Genomic DNA, 17,683 nt, shown 5'->3' on the forward strand with positions numbered 1-17,683 from the left:
TGTCGCCTGACTGCTAACACCGAGCCGACGAGAAGGTGACTACCGGAGCAGCTCCGCCGAGACGCGGCGGCACCTCCCTCCCTCGCCGCGATCGGGAATTTTCCTCCCCCCCCCCCCCAAGAGGCTGGGGCAGCATCTGGCACGGGCAGGCGAACATTTGTGTCGTGATTTCCTCTCTCCCAGGCGCTCGGACACGGATCATTTCTGAAGGCACCAGGACCTCCTGACACCTTCTCTCTTTATTTATTTATTTTTGCATTTCTGAATTGAGAATCTTTGTCCCGGGCTCCTCGCAGCCCAGGTCTCCCCCACTCCCCTCGCAGGCAGGCCTGTGACTCCTTCACTCCCTCGGTGTGCAAGCGCCGGTGACTCACGTCTTGCACAGCCCTCGCCCCCCCAAACACAGCCACCACCCCCAGCATCTAGCCCACAGCGCATCGTCAAGCCGCCCCCGGCAGCCTAGGAGGTCTCGGGGCTGAGTCACACGAGAGGACCACCCTGATCGGCATCCACACACGCACACACGCACGCACGCGGCCTCCGCGCCGGCCACGCCAACGCCCTTCCACTGCTCACAGCTCGCTACGCTCCAGCTCCGGCCCTCGACCCCTCTCCGCACCCCCGAAACTCCGGGAAACCCAGGGCCGGTGGAGCTGGCCTCGGGCGGCCTTTGATGGCTTTGTTATTGTTTGGGTTTGAATCGATACGCCCCTCCCCATCCTTCCTCCCCGGCCGCGCGCGCCACCCAGCTCCCGCCTCCCCAGCACGCCCAGCGCCCCTCCCCCTCCGTTTTGGCGCCTTTTCCTTCCCGCCACGTCGTGGCGGCGTTAGCGACCATTCTGACCGCGAGGCGTGGGGCGGGGCGGGGGTGGAGCCAGCGACGCCTTATGCAAATAAGCACCCTCCTGGTTGGCCAGAGCAGCGGCCGCGGGGCGGAGCCGGGGCGAGGGGCGCAGCCGCCGGGGGGCGGAGCGGAGGGGAGCGGCCCTCGCCCAGCCGCCTCCCCGCCCCCTCTCCGCCCTCCGCCGCCGCGCCGGCCCGGCTCCCCGCGTTGGCCTCCCGGCGAGGCCCCGCCCCGTCCCCGCCCGCCGCGCGCGCCCTCCCCAGCGGCGCGCTCCGCCCGTTTACTCCTGGCGGCGGGGCGAGCCGGGCGTCTGCAGCAGCGGCCGCGGTGGCGGAGGAGGCTGGAAGGGAGTCGGCAGCGCCGGCGGCGGGCTCGGCAGTAGCAGCAGCAGCAGGAGCAGCAGCAGGAGTCACAGCCAGCAGCAGCCCTGGGTCCCGCGGCGCCGCTCGCCCCGCCGCCTCCCGCACTGCCTGACCCGGCCGGCGAGCCCGCCCGCCGCCAGCCCCGCCAGCGCCCTCAGTCGTCCTCCGACTCGCCCTCGGCCTTGCGCGCCAGCCGCAGCCCGAGCCGCAACGCCACCCGCAGTCTGAGTCCCGGCCGCCGCCGCAGCCCCAGCTCGTGCCGCCGCCGCTGCTGCTCGTCCCGCCACCGGCCCCGCACCGACACCCTGGAGGTGGGCATGCTCCTGTCCAAGATCAACTCCCTGGCCCACCTGCGCGCCGCGCCCTGCAGCGACCTGCACGCCACCAAGCTGGCGCCGGGTGAGTGTCCCCACCCCAGCCCGGGCGCGCGGGTCCCGCGGAGGGGGTCGCCGGGAGGAGCCCCCGCGTGGGCCCCGCGCGCTGAGCGTCCCGCGCCTCCTTCCCAGGCAAAGAGAAGGAGTCCCTGGAGTCGCAGTACCAGGTGGGCCCGCTGCTGGGCAGCGGCGGCTTCGGCTCGGTCTACTCTGGCATCCGCGTCGCCGACAACTTGCCGGTGAGTGGGCACCCCGGCGCGGGGAGGGAGGGCGCGCGGGGAGGGCGGCTTCGCGCGGGAGGGAGAGGGTCTGACGGCAGACTCGGGGTCTCTCCTCCAGGTGGCCATCAAGCACGTGGAGAAGGACCGGATCTCCGACTGGGGAGAGCTGGTGAGCGAGACCCTCGGCGCGGGCGGGTGGGAGGGTGCGGGAGAAGGGCGTGCCGGAACCGGCGCGCTGACCCCCGGCCTCGCTCGCTCGCCCTCCCCTCGCAGCCCAACGGCACCCGGGTGCCCATGGAGGTGGTCCTGCTGAAGAAGGTGAGCTCGGGCTTCCCGGGCGTCATCCGCCTCCTGGACTGGTTCGAGAGGCCGGACAGTTTCGTGCTGATCCTGGAGAGGCCCGAGCCCGTGCAGGACCTGTTCGACTTCATCACCGAGCGGGGGGCCCTGCAGGAGGAGCTGGCGCGGAGCTTCTTCTGGCAGGTGCTGGAGGCCGTGCGGTACTGCCACAGCTGCGGGGTGCTGCATCGCGACATCAAGGACGAGAACATTCTCATCGACCTCAGCCGCGGCGAGCTCAAGCTCATCGACTTCGGCTCGGGGGCGCTGCTCAAGGACACGGTCTACACGGACTTCGACGGTGAGCGGGGGCCCCGGGAGGGCGCTGCCCCGGGAGCCCTTTGGAAAGGTCACTGGGCCGCGGGCTGGCAGGGGTGGGGCGGAGGCCGGCTTCCCGGCACCCTGCAGCCGGGGATTTCAAGCCGCCGCCGGGGCGAAACTGCGACCTTTCTGGCGCGGAGGGTTTGGTTCGGTTTTGTTTTTGTCTCTCCTCCCGGTGGGATGTGGTGAGCCCCGTGCTTTCTCCCGGGGAGACAGAGGTCGTCGTGGGCGGCGGGCCGTAGCCCGGATTGCTAGAGTGTGACCCACTTTTCTCCCCGGTGGAGGGAGGTGGGGCCGGCGGGAGGGCGACGTGGATGCCGGCTCCGCAGTTTGTTTTGTTTCCGTGGGGGGAAGTTTGCAGGTAGTCCCTGGAGCCGCCGAGGCCGGTTTTGTTGTCGAGGGGAAGGGAATGAGCGCGGGGGGTAGTGCGGGGTGACGAAGCCCGGGATGAATGTTGTGAAATGAGATCAGTGGCCGGTCTGGAGACGAGTTGGGTGTCTCCGTTTCGAGGAGGGAGACCTATCTCGGATGGGTGGGGAGGGGCTTGGAGGGCGTTCTTTCGGAAAGGGGACGGCGGGATGCTAGATCAAAGCGGGAGGGCGGCTCGCCCCGAGAAACTGCGTCCTTTCAAAACTTGTGACTCTGGCTTGTGGTTTGAATTTCTTCGGAGGACGCTGGGCTGGGCTGCATTTTTTGTATTTACAGTTAATGGCTGGCTGGGTCGTTCCCTGTGTTCCCTCCCCCCCCCCCCCCCAACCCCTGGGCAAGTCTTTGCTGCCCCCTGTTGATCACCATGAGGTTAGCACCTTTTTTTTTTTTTTTTACTATCCAAAGTTTGTAAACAGGAATCACGTGGTCTGAAACCAGCCACGCAACTCTACCTTGCCAGTGTGGGGAGGGGAGGAGTGTAAGCGTTGCGCCCGCAGCCCGGAGAGGAAAGCTTCCCAAAGGGCACCCTGACTGCAGTGTTGTGTCACGCTGCTCACTTGGTCGGGTCCAGAGGAGACTCTGGTAGGATCTTCGTAGTTGAAGGTTATCCCATTGAGCGATCCGACCGCCCGGGGCCTTTTGATGGTTCTGTAAAGCCTTTTGCTTTAAGAGTTTGCGTTCCAGAGAGGTGCTCCATTTTCCCTCTGGGCTGGAGAGGAAAGAGTGTTTGTGGTGCCTGTGAATTCTTGATCTGTTTTGATCTGCTTGAGAGCTGGGATTAAAGCCACCAAACCCCTGTGTCTTCTAAAAAAGTTTTTTAAAGCCGGTGAGGTTCATGCCTTTAATCCCAACACTGGGGAAGCAGGCAGGGCTACACAGCGAAACCCTGTCTCAAAAAATTACTTTTTTAGATCTCAGACTAGTTGCTCTGTGGCTTTTGCTGACCTTTCTTCTTCCGTTCCCTCGGGCAGGAACGCGAGTGTACAGCCCTCCTGAGTGGATCCGCTACCATCGCTACCACGGCAGGTCAGCAGCCGTCTGGTCCCTGGGGATCCTGCTCTATGACATGGTCTGCGGAGATATTCCGTTTGAGCATGACGAAGAGATCATCAAGGGCCAAGTGTTCTTCAGGCAGAGGGTCTCCTCAGGTAACCTTCCGACCTTTGTTTACCCGCTGGTCGGGCCCCCCACTTCCGGGGTTGGTGTGCTTGAAAGGCTGGTTTTGAGAACAGTGCGGGGACTGTAAAAGAGTGAAGAGCTCGGGAGTTGGGGCGGACACCAGGGTCACCAAGTAGGTCCTCTGACCCTCACCTGCTGCGGCTTTGGGATCCCACTGAGCAGTTGGGATGTTCAGATGTTCTGGCCGTGCTCTTGACTTGGAAAAGGGTTTTATATATACACACACAACCACCCACCCACCTCCGCCCCAACCAGACCCTGTAAAGTTGAAGTGGCAGCAGGGACCCAGTCTCCACTGCTGCTGCTGCTGCTTAAGGCAATAGTTCTAAGTGTTGTGGTCCTGGTGACCTCATTCTGGGTGGTGTCAGTGTTTGTAAGTTGGTAGGTGAATTGAATCATCTTGTGTCTACTGATGATGGCTCATCAAAACCCTTGTCATCCTTCCTATTTCTGGTGAGTGGGTGTCGTGGGAAAGGCCCAAGCCATTGAAGTTTGAAACCACAGGTTTAAGAGGGTAGCCACTTTTTAACCGAAAGCAGACTGGAGGCTCGGCATTCTTCCCTTCCCATTCAGAGCACCCAGCAGTGTTGGTATAAAAAGTACACGGCCTCTTTAAAAAAAAAAAAAAAGGCTTGGTGGGTCTTGGGAAGAAGACCTTTGCATCACACAAACAAGTTGCGTCATCCCTAACTGGGTCTGTCCTGCCTTTGCAGAATGTCAGCATCTCATTAGGTGGTGCCTGGCCCTGAGACCTTCAGACCGGCCGTCCTTCGAAGAGATCCAGAACCACCCCTGGATGCAGGATGTCCTCCTACCCCAGGCCACCGCCGAGATTGACCTGCACAGCCTGTCACCGTCGCCCAGCAAATAGCGGCCGTGCTGTCAGACCCTCCAGGGGAGAGAGCTTGTCTCTGGCTTCCAGCAGGACCCTGCATGGTGCGGGAACAGTAGTGACAACGCATTCCAGACTGCGGATTCCCTGGAGCAGCCTCCCACAGGGAAAAGACTACTTGCCCCGGGCCCTCTCTTCCACCCCATAGACTCTCACGGCGTCTAGTGTTGTTGGGCTCCGAAGAATCCCGGGGTGGGGGGCGGGGGAGTGGGTCAGGGCCCTGCCTTGGACCTGAGTTACCATGGAGACTACAGGTCACCAAGATGGGCCGGGGTTGGGAAAACATTTGGGGGTGGGATGAAAAACTAGCATAATATTTAAGTCCCTGTCACCTCTTCCGACTCCTCTGAGTGCCTTCTGTGGGGACTCCGGCTGTGCTGGGAGAAATACTTGAACTTGCCTCTTACCTGCTGCTTTTCAAATTCTGCCTGGGTTTGGTCCCCTACTCTTCTTTCCTGTGCCCCTCCCCCTTCCTGTGAACGGTGCCATGGAAGAGGCTACAGGGCCCAACTGCTGAGCCACCTGTGCCCGTTACTCTGCCTCTAGTAAAATTCCCAAGTGAACTGGTCTTCCTTTCTGGTTTCTACTTAACTATTTCAGAGCCAAGACCTCACCTAGAACGCACAACCAATGCAACACAACCAGACAAGCTGTAAATGTAAATGTGTACATGACGGCCTGCGAAAAGACTGTAGTTGATAACAATGTTAAAGAAAAAAATGCCTTCTAAGTTATTTTATCTGTTGGGTTTTTTCTTTTTTTCCTTTTTCTCCATTTGTTTTTGAAAGATGGCACATTCTAGCCTGGAAGTCAATGTTTAATGTATTTATTTATTTATTTATTTGGTTGCCTTCCTGTTCCCAGCTTCCACTGGCTGTTGCCCTGGGATTTTTATTGTCAGTGTTCTGGTTTATTTTTTCCTCCTGACTTGGGGACCTTTTAGGGAGGGCCGCAACGCTTGCTGGGGTGTCAGGGCTCCGGCGGGACAGCTGCTGTAGCTCCCTTGGGTGGGGGCTTCTGGCCTGCTTGCTGGAGTGGGTCTGGGCTCTGTCCGGGAAGGGGCATTGCTGGCTGTACATAGAACAGAAAGGCAGTTCTGGTGTGTGCCTTCCGGATCCTCTCTGGGGCTTTGAGCAGCATGTAGCCTGCTGGTTTTATCTGAGTGAAATACTGTACAGGGGAATAAAAGAGATCTTATTTTTTTTTTTTTATACTTGGCATTTTTTGAATAAAAACCTTTTGTCTTAACCTTGTGTTTTCCATTCATTCATACAAAGATGTATAGTTGGTCTGGAGCCAGGTAGAAGAAGCTCTTTGATCCGGTTTCCTGCTGGGGCTTTCTGAACAACCCAGTGCTGGATGGAACCCCTGCCTGTGAGGCCATCCCTGCAGGAAGGGGAACCCCTAGACTGTGACTGGGTTCCCTTACGCAGAACTTGGGGGGATTGTCACCTTTTCGGAACACGTGCAGCCAAGTTGTAGGGCCAAAGGGTATATGGACAAGACTTGGCTGGGACTAATTTTCTGACATGGTCTAACTGGCTGGCATGAAGAGCATTCTGTTCTGTCAAACACTGGGATTGCAGGTATGACCACAGGCAGCACTTTTTTGGTCTGTGGTGTTTTCTGTAGCCCAGTCTTTATTAAATTCACTATGTAGACAAGGCTGGCCTCTAGCTCAGAAACCTGCCTGCCCTTCTCAGTGAGTGCTGGGATTAAAGGCATTTTTTGGTTGTTGGTTGGTTTTGTTTTGAGTTGGTTTTACTGTGTCTATTTGGCAGGCCTGGAATTCCTGGATCTGCCTGCCTCTGCTAAAGTGCTGTAATTAAAAGACAGCCTTGCCTAGCTCCGCCAGAAAAGATGAAGCGAGAGGAAACTTGCCTAGCAAAATCACAACAGTGTCCTTTGCTTTAAAGCTTTATCACTTTGAGCCTAAAATTAGCATCCCAATATGCTGAACACCAGGCTGAGCTTAAACCTATAATCCCCAATTTTTAGGAACTAAAGATACCAGAATCAGGAGTTCAAGGTCAGCCTGGGATACACAAGATCACAAGGTCAACTGGAAAGACAAGCCTTCTGGTAGACAGGGTCAAGGGAATCCTTATGAGTTCAAGGCCAACCTGGACTACAGAGTTCCAGGACTATCCTGTATAAATAAAAGGTGGTGGGCCTCTGGGGGGATGGAGGTGGAGAGATAGGTGGAGAGATGGCTCCATGGTTAAGAGTTCTTCATAACTTGTAACTCCAGTTCCAGAGCATTTAATGCCTTCCAGCCTCCGAGCACCTAAACATGCAGGTAAAACACTTACTCCAGGCCACGGTGGCACACGCCAGCACGTGGGAGGCAGGGTCAGGCAGAGCATGAGTCCAGCGTGGTCTACAAAGTGAGTTTCAGGACACAGAGAAACCTTGTCTGGAAAAAAAGAAAGGAAGGGAGGTAGGAAGAAACACTGCTATTGTAGGGGACCTAGGATCGGTTCCCAGCACCTGTATGAGATCAGACACACGAACATAGTGTTCACCCATCCATATGGATAAGCAACCATGTGCTGAACCTATATACCTTTGATATATGCGGTTTACTAAAGTGTTTGTTTCTGGGGTCTGACCTTGCGGCCCAGGCAAGCCTTGAACTCACAGCCATCTCCCTGTCTCAGTCCCCTGAGCCCTGGGGTGACAGACATAGGCCACTGTGCTGGATTAGGGCTTGGTTCAGGGCCCTTCACCTTTAGTGACAGTGTTGGACCTGGACTAGGTGGAAATCCTTGGCTTGCCCTGCCCCCGCCTCACACATCAAGCCGGCTGGACAGTCTACAGCGGGGCTGAGCCCTTGCTTTCTTAGGTCAGTCTGTTTTGTGTGTTGGGTTATACCAGGAGGACCTCCCCTGCCAGCTTGCCTCGTATGTGTGCCCTGAGTGTGTCCTAATACTTGAACCCCTGTGCTCTGTCATTTTCTTCCTTTTTTTTATTTTGAGGCAAGGTCTCTGGTAGCGTAGGGTGACCTGAAACTGCTTAAATGGCCCTGGGTAGCCTTGAACGCCTGATCTTCCCGTGCCTGGGATCGTAGGCTTGCCTTCGCCACACCCAGGAGTAAACACTGCTTTCTTGTTTCTCTACGTGCACGTTGGTAACAGTTCTAACATTCTTAGCTCCTGCGGGTCATCCTGACCTCTTCTCTGAGTTTTCCGTAATCTCTTAGGAACTTGGCCCCAAGCGCTGGCGAGGAGTGGAGAATGCAGGCCCTCCCCTCATTGACATCCCAAACCCCAGCGTAGCCCCCATGTGGCTGCAGAAAGGAAGGAAGGATTTCTCAGTTCTTGGGGGCTGGTTTCTCTGAAGTTCCCCTTTTCCTCGACCCTCTGTCCCCTCCCCCTTCCTGTAGACACCCTGCGGGCGGCTCCCGGAGTCTAGGCCCGCTCTTTGCATCTTTTCCAGTAAAGTTGCTGAAAACTTGTAATGAAATCTGGCAGAGCCTCACCCTTCTTGCCCTTGGAAGAGGTTGGGGGTCCTTTTCCCAACTATTGAGGCTGCTGGGGGCCAGGCAGGTGTCTAAAGAAAGTCAAAATGGGTTCTCACTGGGTGAGAAGAGGTCAGAGGTCACAGGAGATTTTTTTGTTTGTTTGTTTCTTTACTTGGTTGTGTGTGTATGTGTGAGAGAGAGAGAGGTCTTTTTGTTTTGTTTTGTTGAGACAAGGTCTTACTGTGTAGCCCTGACTGGCCTGGACCTCTTTAAGTAAACCAGATCTGTGTCAAAACTCACAAAGATCCACCTGCCTCTGCCTCCCCCAGGGCTAGGCTTAAAGGTTTGTGGTACCGTTCCCTGCTTGATTTTTTTTTTTTTTTAAACAACATCTCATACATTCTAGGCTAGGCCTGAACCCTGGGATAATATGCTGCCGAGACTAGACATTCCTTGAGAAGGGGAAAGATCCTAGCTGGTCTCCTGTCAGGACAGTTTAGGAACAAAGGTTAAGAACATCCGTTGGGGATCAGCCTTGAGTTCGGATCCTACCCTTTCCTCTCACTTTCTATGACCTGGCCCTATTATTTATCGGGACCAATGAGGGGCCAGTGTATGGAAGGACCTGTTCTTGGTTTGGTTCTTAGAAAGAACGGTTAGTTTGCACGCGCCAGTCCTTCCTGCGTGATGCAGAACTGTGTACCAGGCAGGCCCCGGGGCGGGGGGGGGGGGAGGTGGGGGTCAGATCGTGGTTGCCACTTCTAGGGAGTGAGAAGAGGGTTGTGACCTGGGGAGAGGGACAGGCTCAGCTGTCTGGGCACTGCTTCCTCTCCAGGAGGTGGAGACAGAGGTGTTTATGTCCCTCCTGGGTCCCGTTTAGTGCTGCACAGCACGCTTTGACAACTTTGTGGGCAGAGCTGTGCTTATTGTATAGGGGGCCAGAGACGCAGGAAGGAAACCCTTGGCTGGAGGGACCCGGAACGCTCCAGAGGGAGGCAGCATTGTTTTACTTTATTGATTCTGAGACAGGGTCTCCATATGTGGTACTGGTTAGATTCTGATGTTGTGGTAGCTTGTGGGTGCCAGACCTCTGAGTCACAGACAGTTGTGAGCTGCCATGTGGGGTAGGATTTGAACCTGGGTTCCATGGAAGAGCAGTCAGCACTCTTAATGGATGAGGAAGTATTGTAATAAATTGACTCTGGTTCAAGAAGGGTCCAGCCAGGCGTGGTGGTGCACACCTTTAACCCCAGCACTGGGGAGGCAGTGGCAGGCGGATCTCTATGAGTTTGAGGCCAGCCTGGTCTACAAGGCAAGTCCAGGACAGCCAAGTCTACGCAGAGAAACCCTGACTCCAAAAAAAAAAAAAATTCTATTTTAATTTTATCTTATGTGTATTTGTTTTACACACACATATCTATGTGCTACATATGCACCTGGTGCCTGGGAGGACATAGGATCCCCTGGGACTGAAGTTACAGATGTGAACTATCATCTTTGTTCTAGGAATTGAACTCAGGCTTTCTGGAACAGCAGCCGGTGCGCTTAACCTCTGTGCCATCTCTCCAGCCTCTCATTTGGCATTTTCTCTCTCTCTCTCTCTCTTTCTTTCTTTCTTTCTTTCTTTCTTTCTTTCTTTCTTTCTTCCTTCCTTCCTTCCTTTCTTCCTTTCTTCCTTCTTTCTTTCCTTTCTTCCTTCCTTCCTTTCTTTCTTTTCCTTCCTTCCTTCCTTCCTTCCTTCCTTCCTTCCTTCCCTTCTTTCTTTCTTTCTTTCTTTCTTTCTTTCTTTCTTTCTTTCTTTCTTTCCTTTTTTCAGGACAGGGTTTCTCTGTGTGCCCTTCCCAGTCCTGGACTCACTTTGTAGACCAGGCTGCCCTCACAGAGATCTGCCTGCCTCTGCCCCCTCCAGTGCTGGGACTACAGGCGTGCGCCACCGTGCCCAGCTCTTCATTTGACGTTCTCATACCTGTACCTAACGCATCTCGACCAGGTTTGCTCCACTCCCCTCTCTTGTCCTCTTACTTAACACTGACCGTCTGAGACTCCTCAAATTGTAGCAGAGGGTGACCTGAACTCCTGATCTTTCTGCTCTGGACTGCTGGGCCTGGGATTGCAGGCTTGTGCCCCAGTGCCCGCCCAGGGAGTTCACATCTAAAAGTGTGAGGAACAGCAATACTCCTCTGAGGGCTTGTGAGATGGATCAACATTGGCAGGTTAAAGGCTCTTACTGCCAAACCTGGCGGTACCCAAGAGCCACGTGGTGGAGGAGAGATCCAACTCCTCTGACCTCCTAATGAAAAAGACGACGTATTTCTTCACATGTGAGCTGGTGTGCCTGACCCCAGCATTTGGGAGGTGAAGGCAGGAGGATAGGAGTCTGGACCATCCTTAGCTTATCCAGTTCAAGGCCAGCCTGGGCTACATGAAATTGTCAAAGAAGAAGAAGAAGGAGAAGAAATGACATGCTAAGACGTGGTAAGGTGAGAATTTTAGAGCAGGACATCCATGTCCATTGCTTCCCTTTGTTAGAGAGACACCTTCTCCCTCTAGGTGGTGGGGATCCATCGCTTGCTGTGTTATTGATGACCAGGCATTTGAGTGGTGGGTCATCTCAGGGTCCCTTAGGACAGCAGGAACCCCCTGCTCTGTGGAAGCAGATGTAGCCACCACCTGTGTGCCCTGGCACGGAGGAAGGGCTGGAGACCGCAAAGAGGGGGGGAGAAAGGGGCCAGGAGGTGGGGGTGGGGCGGGGCGGGGCGCATTTCTCGTAAGTGTTGCTCAGCTCCTTTAACTGCTCCGCTGGTTCTTGGAAACCCTCACCACAAGGACCTGTCGAGAGCAGTGTTGGAGCAGATACGGCCAGGCCCTCCCCCCAGTTCATTTCCGCAGCGGCCTTGTGCTACTAACCCCAATTGCCAACAGCAAGGTTGCAGTGACCCCTCCTGTGGGTGGCCACGTGAGGAAGCAGAAGCGGGGCCAAACTGAGAGGGCCGTGTTGTTGTTGTTTTTATTTACTGTAACGGGACATCCGCGGTGCGGAATCCTTGGTCCCGGATCCAGGCTCCTGACACAGGGCTGGCTGTTAATTGAACTGTAACCAATTGGCTGGTGGACCCAAAGCCAAGCTCCAGAACCAATACTAAGCAAGCCGGGGATGGGGCTCAGTTGGTAGATGCTTTCCTAGCATGCACGAAGCCCTGGGCAGGGCTTGCAGTCCTGGGGAGGTGGAAGCCATAGGCCCAGGTGTTCAAGGTCATCCCCAGCTACACAGCGCGTTGTAGGCCATCCTGGGCTACAAGCAGGACAGTGACAGCCATATCCATCTCTCTTGTCTAAGCCACTAGATCGTTTTTCTCTTAGTTTGTGCCTCTCTGCCCCCAGATAACAGGCTTCTGTCCTGAATGCTATGTGTAGCTTCTTACTTTGAAACAGACATTTTGTTTTAACATTTCTTTACTTCAGTGCTGTTGGTTTGAGATCGATTTTCAGTTTTTAAGTGTGTGTGTGTGTGTGTGTGTGTGTGTGTGTGTGTGGGCGTGAGCGAGGGCGTGTGTCCACAGTTTAGGACAAGTGCTCGCAGAGGTCGGGAGAAGGCACTGGCTCCTCTGGACCTGGAGCTTTAGGCAGTCGTGTCCTGCCAGATGCGGATGTTGGGAACCAAACTTGGGTCCTCTCTAAGGTAACCACGCACTCTCACCCCCTAAACTATCTTTCCAGGCAGTGTTATCACCATCATCATCATCATCATCATCATCATCAATATCTCAGACTAGCCTTGAACTTTTTGTTTGTTTAGAGACAGGATTTCCCTGTATAGCCCTGGCTGTCTGGAACTTGCTCTGTAGATTGGGCTGGCCAAGAACTTAGAGATCTGCCTACCTCTGTCCCCTCCTCTGTCCCCTCCTCTGTCCCCCGAGGGCTGGGATCAAAGGCCCGTGCCGCCACCACCACTACCACCACCACTTGGCCTTAGCCTTAAACTCCAAAAAAATTTTTAAAATGATTTATTTTTATTTATATGCATTGGTGTTTTTGCCTGCTTCACAAATGTATGTCTCTGTGTGCGAAGGTGTAAGATCTTGGAGTTACAGACAGTTGTGAGCTGCCATGTGGGTGCTGGGAATTGAACCCAGGTTCTCTGGAGGAGTATGCAGTGCTCTTCTTAACTGTTGAGCCATCTCTCCAGCCTCAGCCTTGAACTTTCCATCCTCTTGTCTCTACTTTTTAAGTGCTCGGTCAAGCCAGCACTTGAAGAGGGCAGATCTCTGTGGGTTCAAGGCCAGCCTGGTCTACAAAGTGAGTCCAGGTCCACCAGGGCTCTTATTACACAGAAAAACCCTGTCTTGAAAAAAAGAAAAAAATTAAGTGCCAGGTCAAAGGTATGTGTTTCCATGCCCAGTTTATCGGTGCTGGAGACAGAACCCAGGGCTCCGGGAAGGCCAGGCAAGCCTTCTACGAACTGAGTCACACTGAGGGAAGGAACGAGCCCTCCCCGGTTTAGAGATGGACACAGACACAGCTGAACTCTCTTCCGACTTTTTTCTCTTCCTGTGACCTTGGCAGATGTTTAGTTCCTGAGTTTTGGTTTTCTCATCCATTGACGAGAAATGATCACGAGTTTGTAAGGTCTTTGTCACCAGTTCCCACAAACGAGGCACAGGGTGCATGCACCATCTGAGGGAGATTTTAGAGCCAGTGACAGAAAGTAGCTCGGTGGTGACCCGAAGCTAGTGGGGTGAGGAGATGGACTGGAACTTGAGGTTGTGTGGAGGAGTTTTGCGTCCTGAGTGTGGTAATGCCAGGCACAAACACACCCAACTGAGTGTGCACCTAAAATGGGAGCTGTGTCTGACAGGCATAAGTTACCCCCTGGGAGCCTGACGCGGTGGCCCACGCCTGTGATCCCAGCGCTCAGGGAGGCAGAGGCAGGCGGAGCTCTGAGAGTTCGAGGCCAGCCTGGTCTACAGATAGCGTCCAGGGAAAGTCAGGACTACGCAGAGAATCCCTGCCCCCAAAAAACAAACAACGAAACAAAAAAAAAAAAAAAAGAAAAGAAAAGAAGAAACAGGAAATCACCCCTGGGTAAAATAACTTTACAAAGAAAATGTTCTTTCTTTCCCCCATCAATGAAAGCACGTGCCTGAGACAAAAATACCACGGAAGTTTCCCTTCCGGTTAGATTATTCATGCTGGCGCGAACATTCTCCCCGTGGATGGATATAAATAAATGAGAACTGGCTTAACGTCCCCTCTCACTCTGACTGCGGTGTAAAAACGGAGAGAAGCTGTCGTCAGGGGGTGGCGCGGGCAGACGCTGGGGCCCACGCTGGGACGGGGACAGACTTCTGCGCCCCGCGTTCTTCAAAAGCACAGACTTTAAACACGACCGGCCTTTAACTGAGCGAGATGATCCTTGGGGTGCGGTGGTGGCGGAGCGCGCCTGAGGACCCAGCAGCTCAGGGGGTGGAGGCGGGAGGTGCGGGTCATGCCTGGGCCACCTGAGACCCTGTGGCTAAACAGCTTAGCAAGGTGAGCGCGCGGGGTGCACGCTTGGGTCCCGCAGGTTCCCAGGGAGCCACGAGCCCCCCCCCCCCCGTCTCTTCTCCCCTTAGGGTGAAAGGCGCATCCCAAAGCGTCCCTGGAGGAGTTTTCCTTCCGTGCTCGGTAGCCACATTCCTGCTTCCGTCTCCTCGGCTGGCTTTTGTTGTGTCACGTGCGCACAGCGCGCGGCAGGAGAGCCTGGCAGTGTTAAGCTGTAGGCTTGGGCTAGCCACGTGACTGAGTGGAGCGGAGTGGGAGAGAAGATAATGGGTTTTGGTGTAGATGCCCGTCCGTCTCTGTGCAAACGTAGGCGAGGAGCAGCTGTAAGGTCGGAGCTCAGGGTCCTGGGCAGGCGGTGCACACCTGCTAGGCCAGCTCTGGGGAGAGGAGGCAGGGAGATCAGGAGTTCAAGGCTGTCCCTGGCTGTGTACCTAGTCTGAGGCCAGTTTGGGGGACAAGGGATTCTGTCTTGATAAAACAAAACAAAAAAAAAAATTTTTTTTATATGAAAGATTTATTGGATGGAGATGGAGAGAGAGAGACAGGGAATGACGGTGGGGACACTACAACAGAGAAAGAGGAGAGATCACAGAGGAGAGCAAGAGGGAAACAAAACTTTTTTTTTTTTTTAAAGCTTATAGGGGCTGGAGAGATGGCTCAGTGCTTAAGAGCACTTGCTGCTCTTCCTGAGGACCTAAGGGGACCCTTGTGGTAGATTTACTGGTATTTAATTATTTAGTGTCTCTGTGTGGTATTGGGATTTGAATTTACTGTGTTTAGGCAAGGGCTCTCTACTCTGCTACTGAGCTGCGCCCCGACAATGCATCCCTGTATACCATGGAGAGCATGTAGAGGTCAAAGGAAAACTTGAGGGGGCCAGTTTTCTCCTGCCATGTGGGTGCAGGGGATCCAACCCAGGCCTCCACTTTATTTATTTACCTACTTACTTATTTTGGTTTTTCAAGACCAGGGTTTCTCTTTGTAGCCCTGCCTGTCCTGTCCTATAATGTAGACCAGGCTGGCCTTGAACTCACAGAGATCTGTCTGCCTCTGCCTCCTCAGTGCTCCCCAGTGCTCCCCAGTGCAGGGTTAAAGATGTACACTGCCATATCTGACTGACTGGTTTATGTCACCTTAAGAGTATTCATATATATACATATATATATATAATTTTATTTTATGTGCATTAGTGTGAAGGTGTCAGATCCCTTAGAACTGGGTTACAGGCAGTTGTGAGCTGCCATGTGGGTGCACGGGAACTGAACCCAGGTCCTTCGAGAAGAACAGTGCTCTTCACCACTATATCTCCAGTCCCGCTAGAGTCTTCTAAGAAGAGGGAACCTCAATTGATAAAACGCTTCCATCAGATCATTCTGTAGGCAAGCCTGTGGAACATTTTCTTAATTAGGGATCGATGGTCCCAGCCCATGGTGGGTGGGGCCATCCCTGGGCTGGTGGTCCCCGGGTTCTGTGAGAAAGCAGGCTGAGCAAGCCATGAGGAGCAAGCCAGGAAGCAGCACCCCTCTGTGGCCTCTGCCTCAGTTTTTGCCTCTGGGTTCCTGCCCTGCTTGAGTTCCTGTCCTCACTTCCATAATGTACTGTTATATGGTGAGTGAAATAATCCATTTCCACCCTCCTTTTAGTCTTGGCGTTTCATCACAGCATTATTAACACTAACTAAGATCAGCTGGTTCAAGGATAGGGGAGAATTGCTGACCATGCAGACCTGACCACGTTGTTTTGGGAAGGGTTGTGGAAAGACCGTGGAACTTTGGGCTGGAAAAGCCATTGGGTGTTGAGACGCCTGTGGGCTGTTTGCAGGAGCTTGGAAGGTAAGATTGTTGAGAGCAGAGCAGAGGATGGAAGCCAGGCTTCTGAAGGTTGAGAAGAAAGCCAAGACTCTACTTTTTGAATGAAGAATCTGTGGTTCTGGTGAACAGGAGCTGAGGAATCAGCTGTGATCAATAAGACACCGGAACCATCAAGGTAAAACCTTTGCTCTGCTGGGACCACAGATGCTAGTCAGCTGAGGCTGAAGAATCGGCTGGGATTGAGGAGACAGGGACAGCGCTGAGGTGAAATCTGGGAAGTGTCTCCTCTGCCTCAGCACATGGAAGCTGTGTCCCAGAGGAGGCCACGGTTGTACCTCCTTCTGGCAGCGAGCCTGGGCAGTGGCAGGGTGGGGGGTCCCTCAGGAGAGCCTAGGAGAGGTCCCCCGTGAAAGTGCAGCCCGGTTGCAGTGAAGACTCCCAAAGTTGCAGTTTGGGAGATGCCAGTGCCATGGGATGTCCACCAAGAACAGCAGCAGAGGAACCAGCCGGAGCCCAGAAGACGAGCTGTGGGTGCTGCAGAGGGAGGAGCCGAAAAAGAGACCCGGGCCCCTCGGAGGGGAGCAGAAGAGGGCGAATGAATTCCAGATATTGAACACTGAGTTATTAACATCTAGGAGTTTGGTTTTGCGTTGAACTTGTTGTGACTGTGCCCTGGTTCTTCCCTCTTCAGGTAAGAAAGTACTTTATTGTTTGATATCACGGTTGAGAGAATAAGCTTTTTGGTTTTGTTTTGTTTTCAGAGACAGGGTTTCTCTGTGTAGCTCTGGCTGTCCTGAAACTCACCAGGCTGGCCTCAAACTCACAGAGATCCTCCTAACCTCTTTAATCCCAGAGTGCTGGGATTAAAGGTGTGTGCCAAAAAAACGCCCACTCAATTTTTTTTTAAAGACATTTTTGAGTCTTACAGAGAATTTAGATCTTAAAAGACACTGGGTATTTTTAAAGAGACAACTTTGAAAATGTTGTGTGAGAATTTGCAAGGCTGTGAGACTTTTTAGGTTTGTGGGATGTTTCCTATTGTGATGTCACTAAGGTGTGATCTTGGGATGAACAAGAAAGGCTGCGTGGCTTAACAGGGATGCGTTTGTGTGTCAGGTTGCCGAGGGGTCAGGTCAGCTCCGTTGGCTAGTTCTACGTCAACCTGACGCAAGCTGGAGTCATCAGGGAGGGGAAAACATCAGCTGAGAAAAAAACACCTCCCGGAAGATCAGGCCGCAGGTGTACCTGCAGGGCATTTTCTTAATTAGTGATGGATGGCGAGGGCCCCGCCCACTGTGGGTGGGGCCGTCCCTGGGCTGGTGGTCCTGGGTTCTGTAAGAAAGCAGGTTGAGCTAGCTGTGGGGAGCAAGCCAGGGAGCAGCACCCCTCCATGGCCTCTGTATCAGCTCCTGCCTCCGGGTTCCCGCCCTGCTTGAGTTCCTGTCCTGACTTCCTTTGATGATGAACCGAGATTCGGAAGCATAAGCCAAGTCAACCCTTTCTTCCTCGGGTTGTTTTGATCATGGTGTTTCATCACAGCAATCGAAACCCTAATGGGGACACCGACTTAATCCTTCTAAGTTTTCGAGTGTGTAGGTGTTTTGCAGGAATGTATGTCAGTGACCCGATTGTAGGAGAGGTGGCCGGAGGAGGGTGTCGGCTCTGGAACTGGAGTACAGACAATTGTTATCTGCAATGTGGGTTCTTGGGTTCTCTGTCAGAGCAGCAAGTGCTCTAACCAACTGAGGGGCCATCTCCCACCCCTGCCCCACCCTGCCCTCACCCCTCCCCTGGCTGAGGAAGCTGGAGGTCTGGACAAGGCTTCAGAATTGCCCCATCCTCCAGGCCTCCATCCCATCCTGTCCCCTGCCCGGATGAGCCCCATTCTCTTTGACTGTGGAAAGTCC

At 54.2% G+C, this 17,683-nt stretch overlaps 1 protein-coding gene across 1 annotated transcript; it reads left to right on the forward strand.

Moving 5' to 3' along the window:
- The first annotated feature begins 1,143 nt into the window (after window positions 1-1,143).
- On the forward strand, window positions 1,144-6,209 carry Pim1 (Pim-1 proto-oncogene, serine/threonine kinase). The gene is made up of 6 exons (XM_021633486.2): window positions 1,144-1,605; window positions 1,713-1,819; window positions 1,920-1,970; window positions 2,075-2,441; window positions 3,862-4,038; window positions 4,783-6,209. The coding sequence occupies exons 1-6, from the start codon at window positions 1,524-1,526 to the stop codon at window positions 4,938-4,940; spliced, it is 942 nt and encodes a 313-aa protein (XP_021489161.1). The 5' UTR covers window positions 1,144-1,523; the 3' UTR covers window positions 4,941-6,209.
- Window positions 6,210-17,683: the final 11,474 nt, after the last annotated feature.

The sequence above is a fragment of the Meriones unguiculatus genome, chromosome 16 (assembly GCF_030254825.1).
Source record: "Meriones unguiculatus strain TT.TT164.6M chromosome 16, Bangor_MerUng_6.1, whole genome shotgun sequence".
Classification (NCBI taxonomy): domain Eukaryota; kingdom Metazoa; phylum Chordata; class Mammalia; order Rodentia; family Muridae; genus Meriones; species Meriones unguiculatus.

Bases quoted from the DNA above. Each gene is read 5' to 3' on its own strand.
- Pim1 (XM_021633486.2), top strand. From the start codon at position 1,524: ATGCTCCTGTCCAAGATCAACTCCCTGGCCCACCTGCGCGCCGCGCCC. The intron at 1,820-1,919 runs GTGAGTGGGCAC...TCTCTCCTCCAG, and splicing joins GCGTCGCCGACAACTTGCCG to GTGGCCATCAAGCACGTGGA. The intron at 1,971-2,074 runs GTGAGCGAGACC...CTCCCCTCGCAG, and splicing joins TCTCCGACTGGGGAGAGCTG to CCCAACGGCACCCGGGTGCC.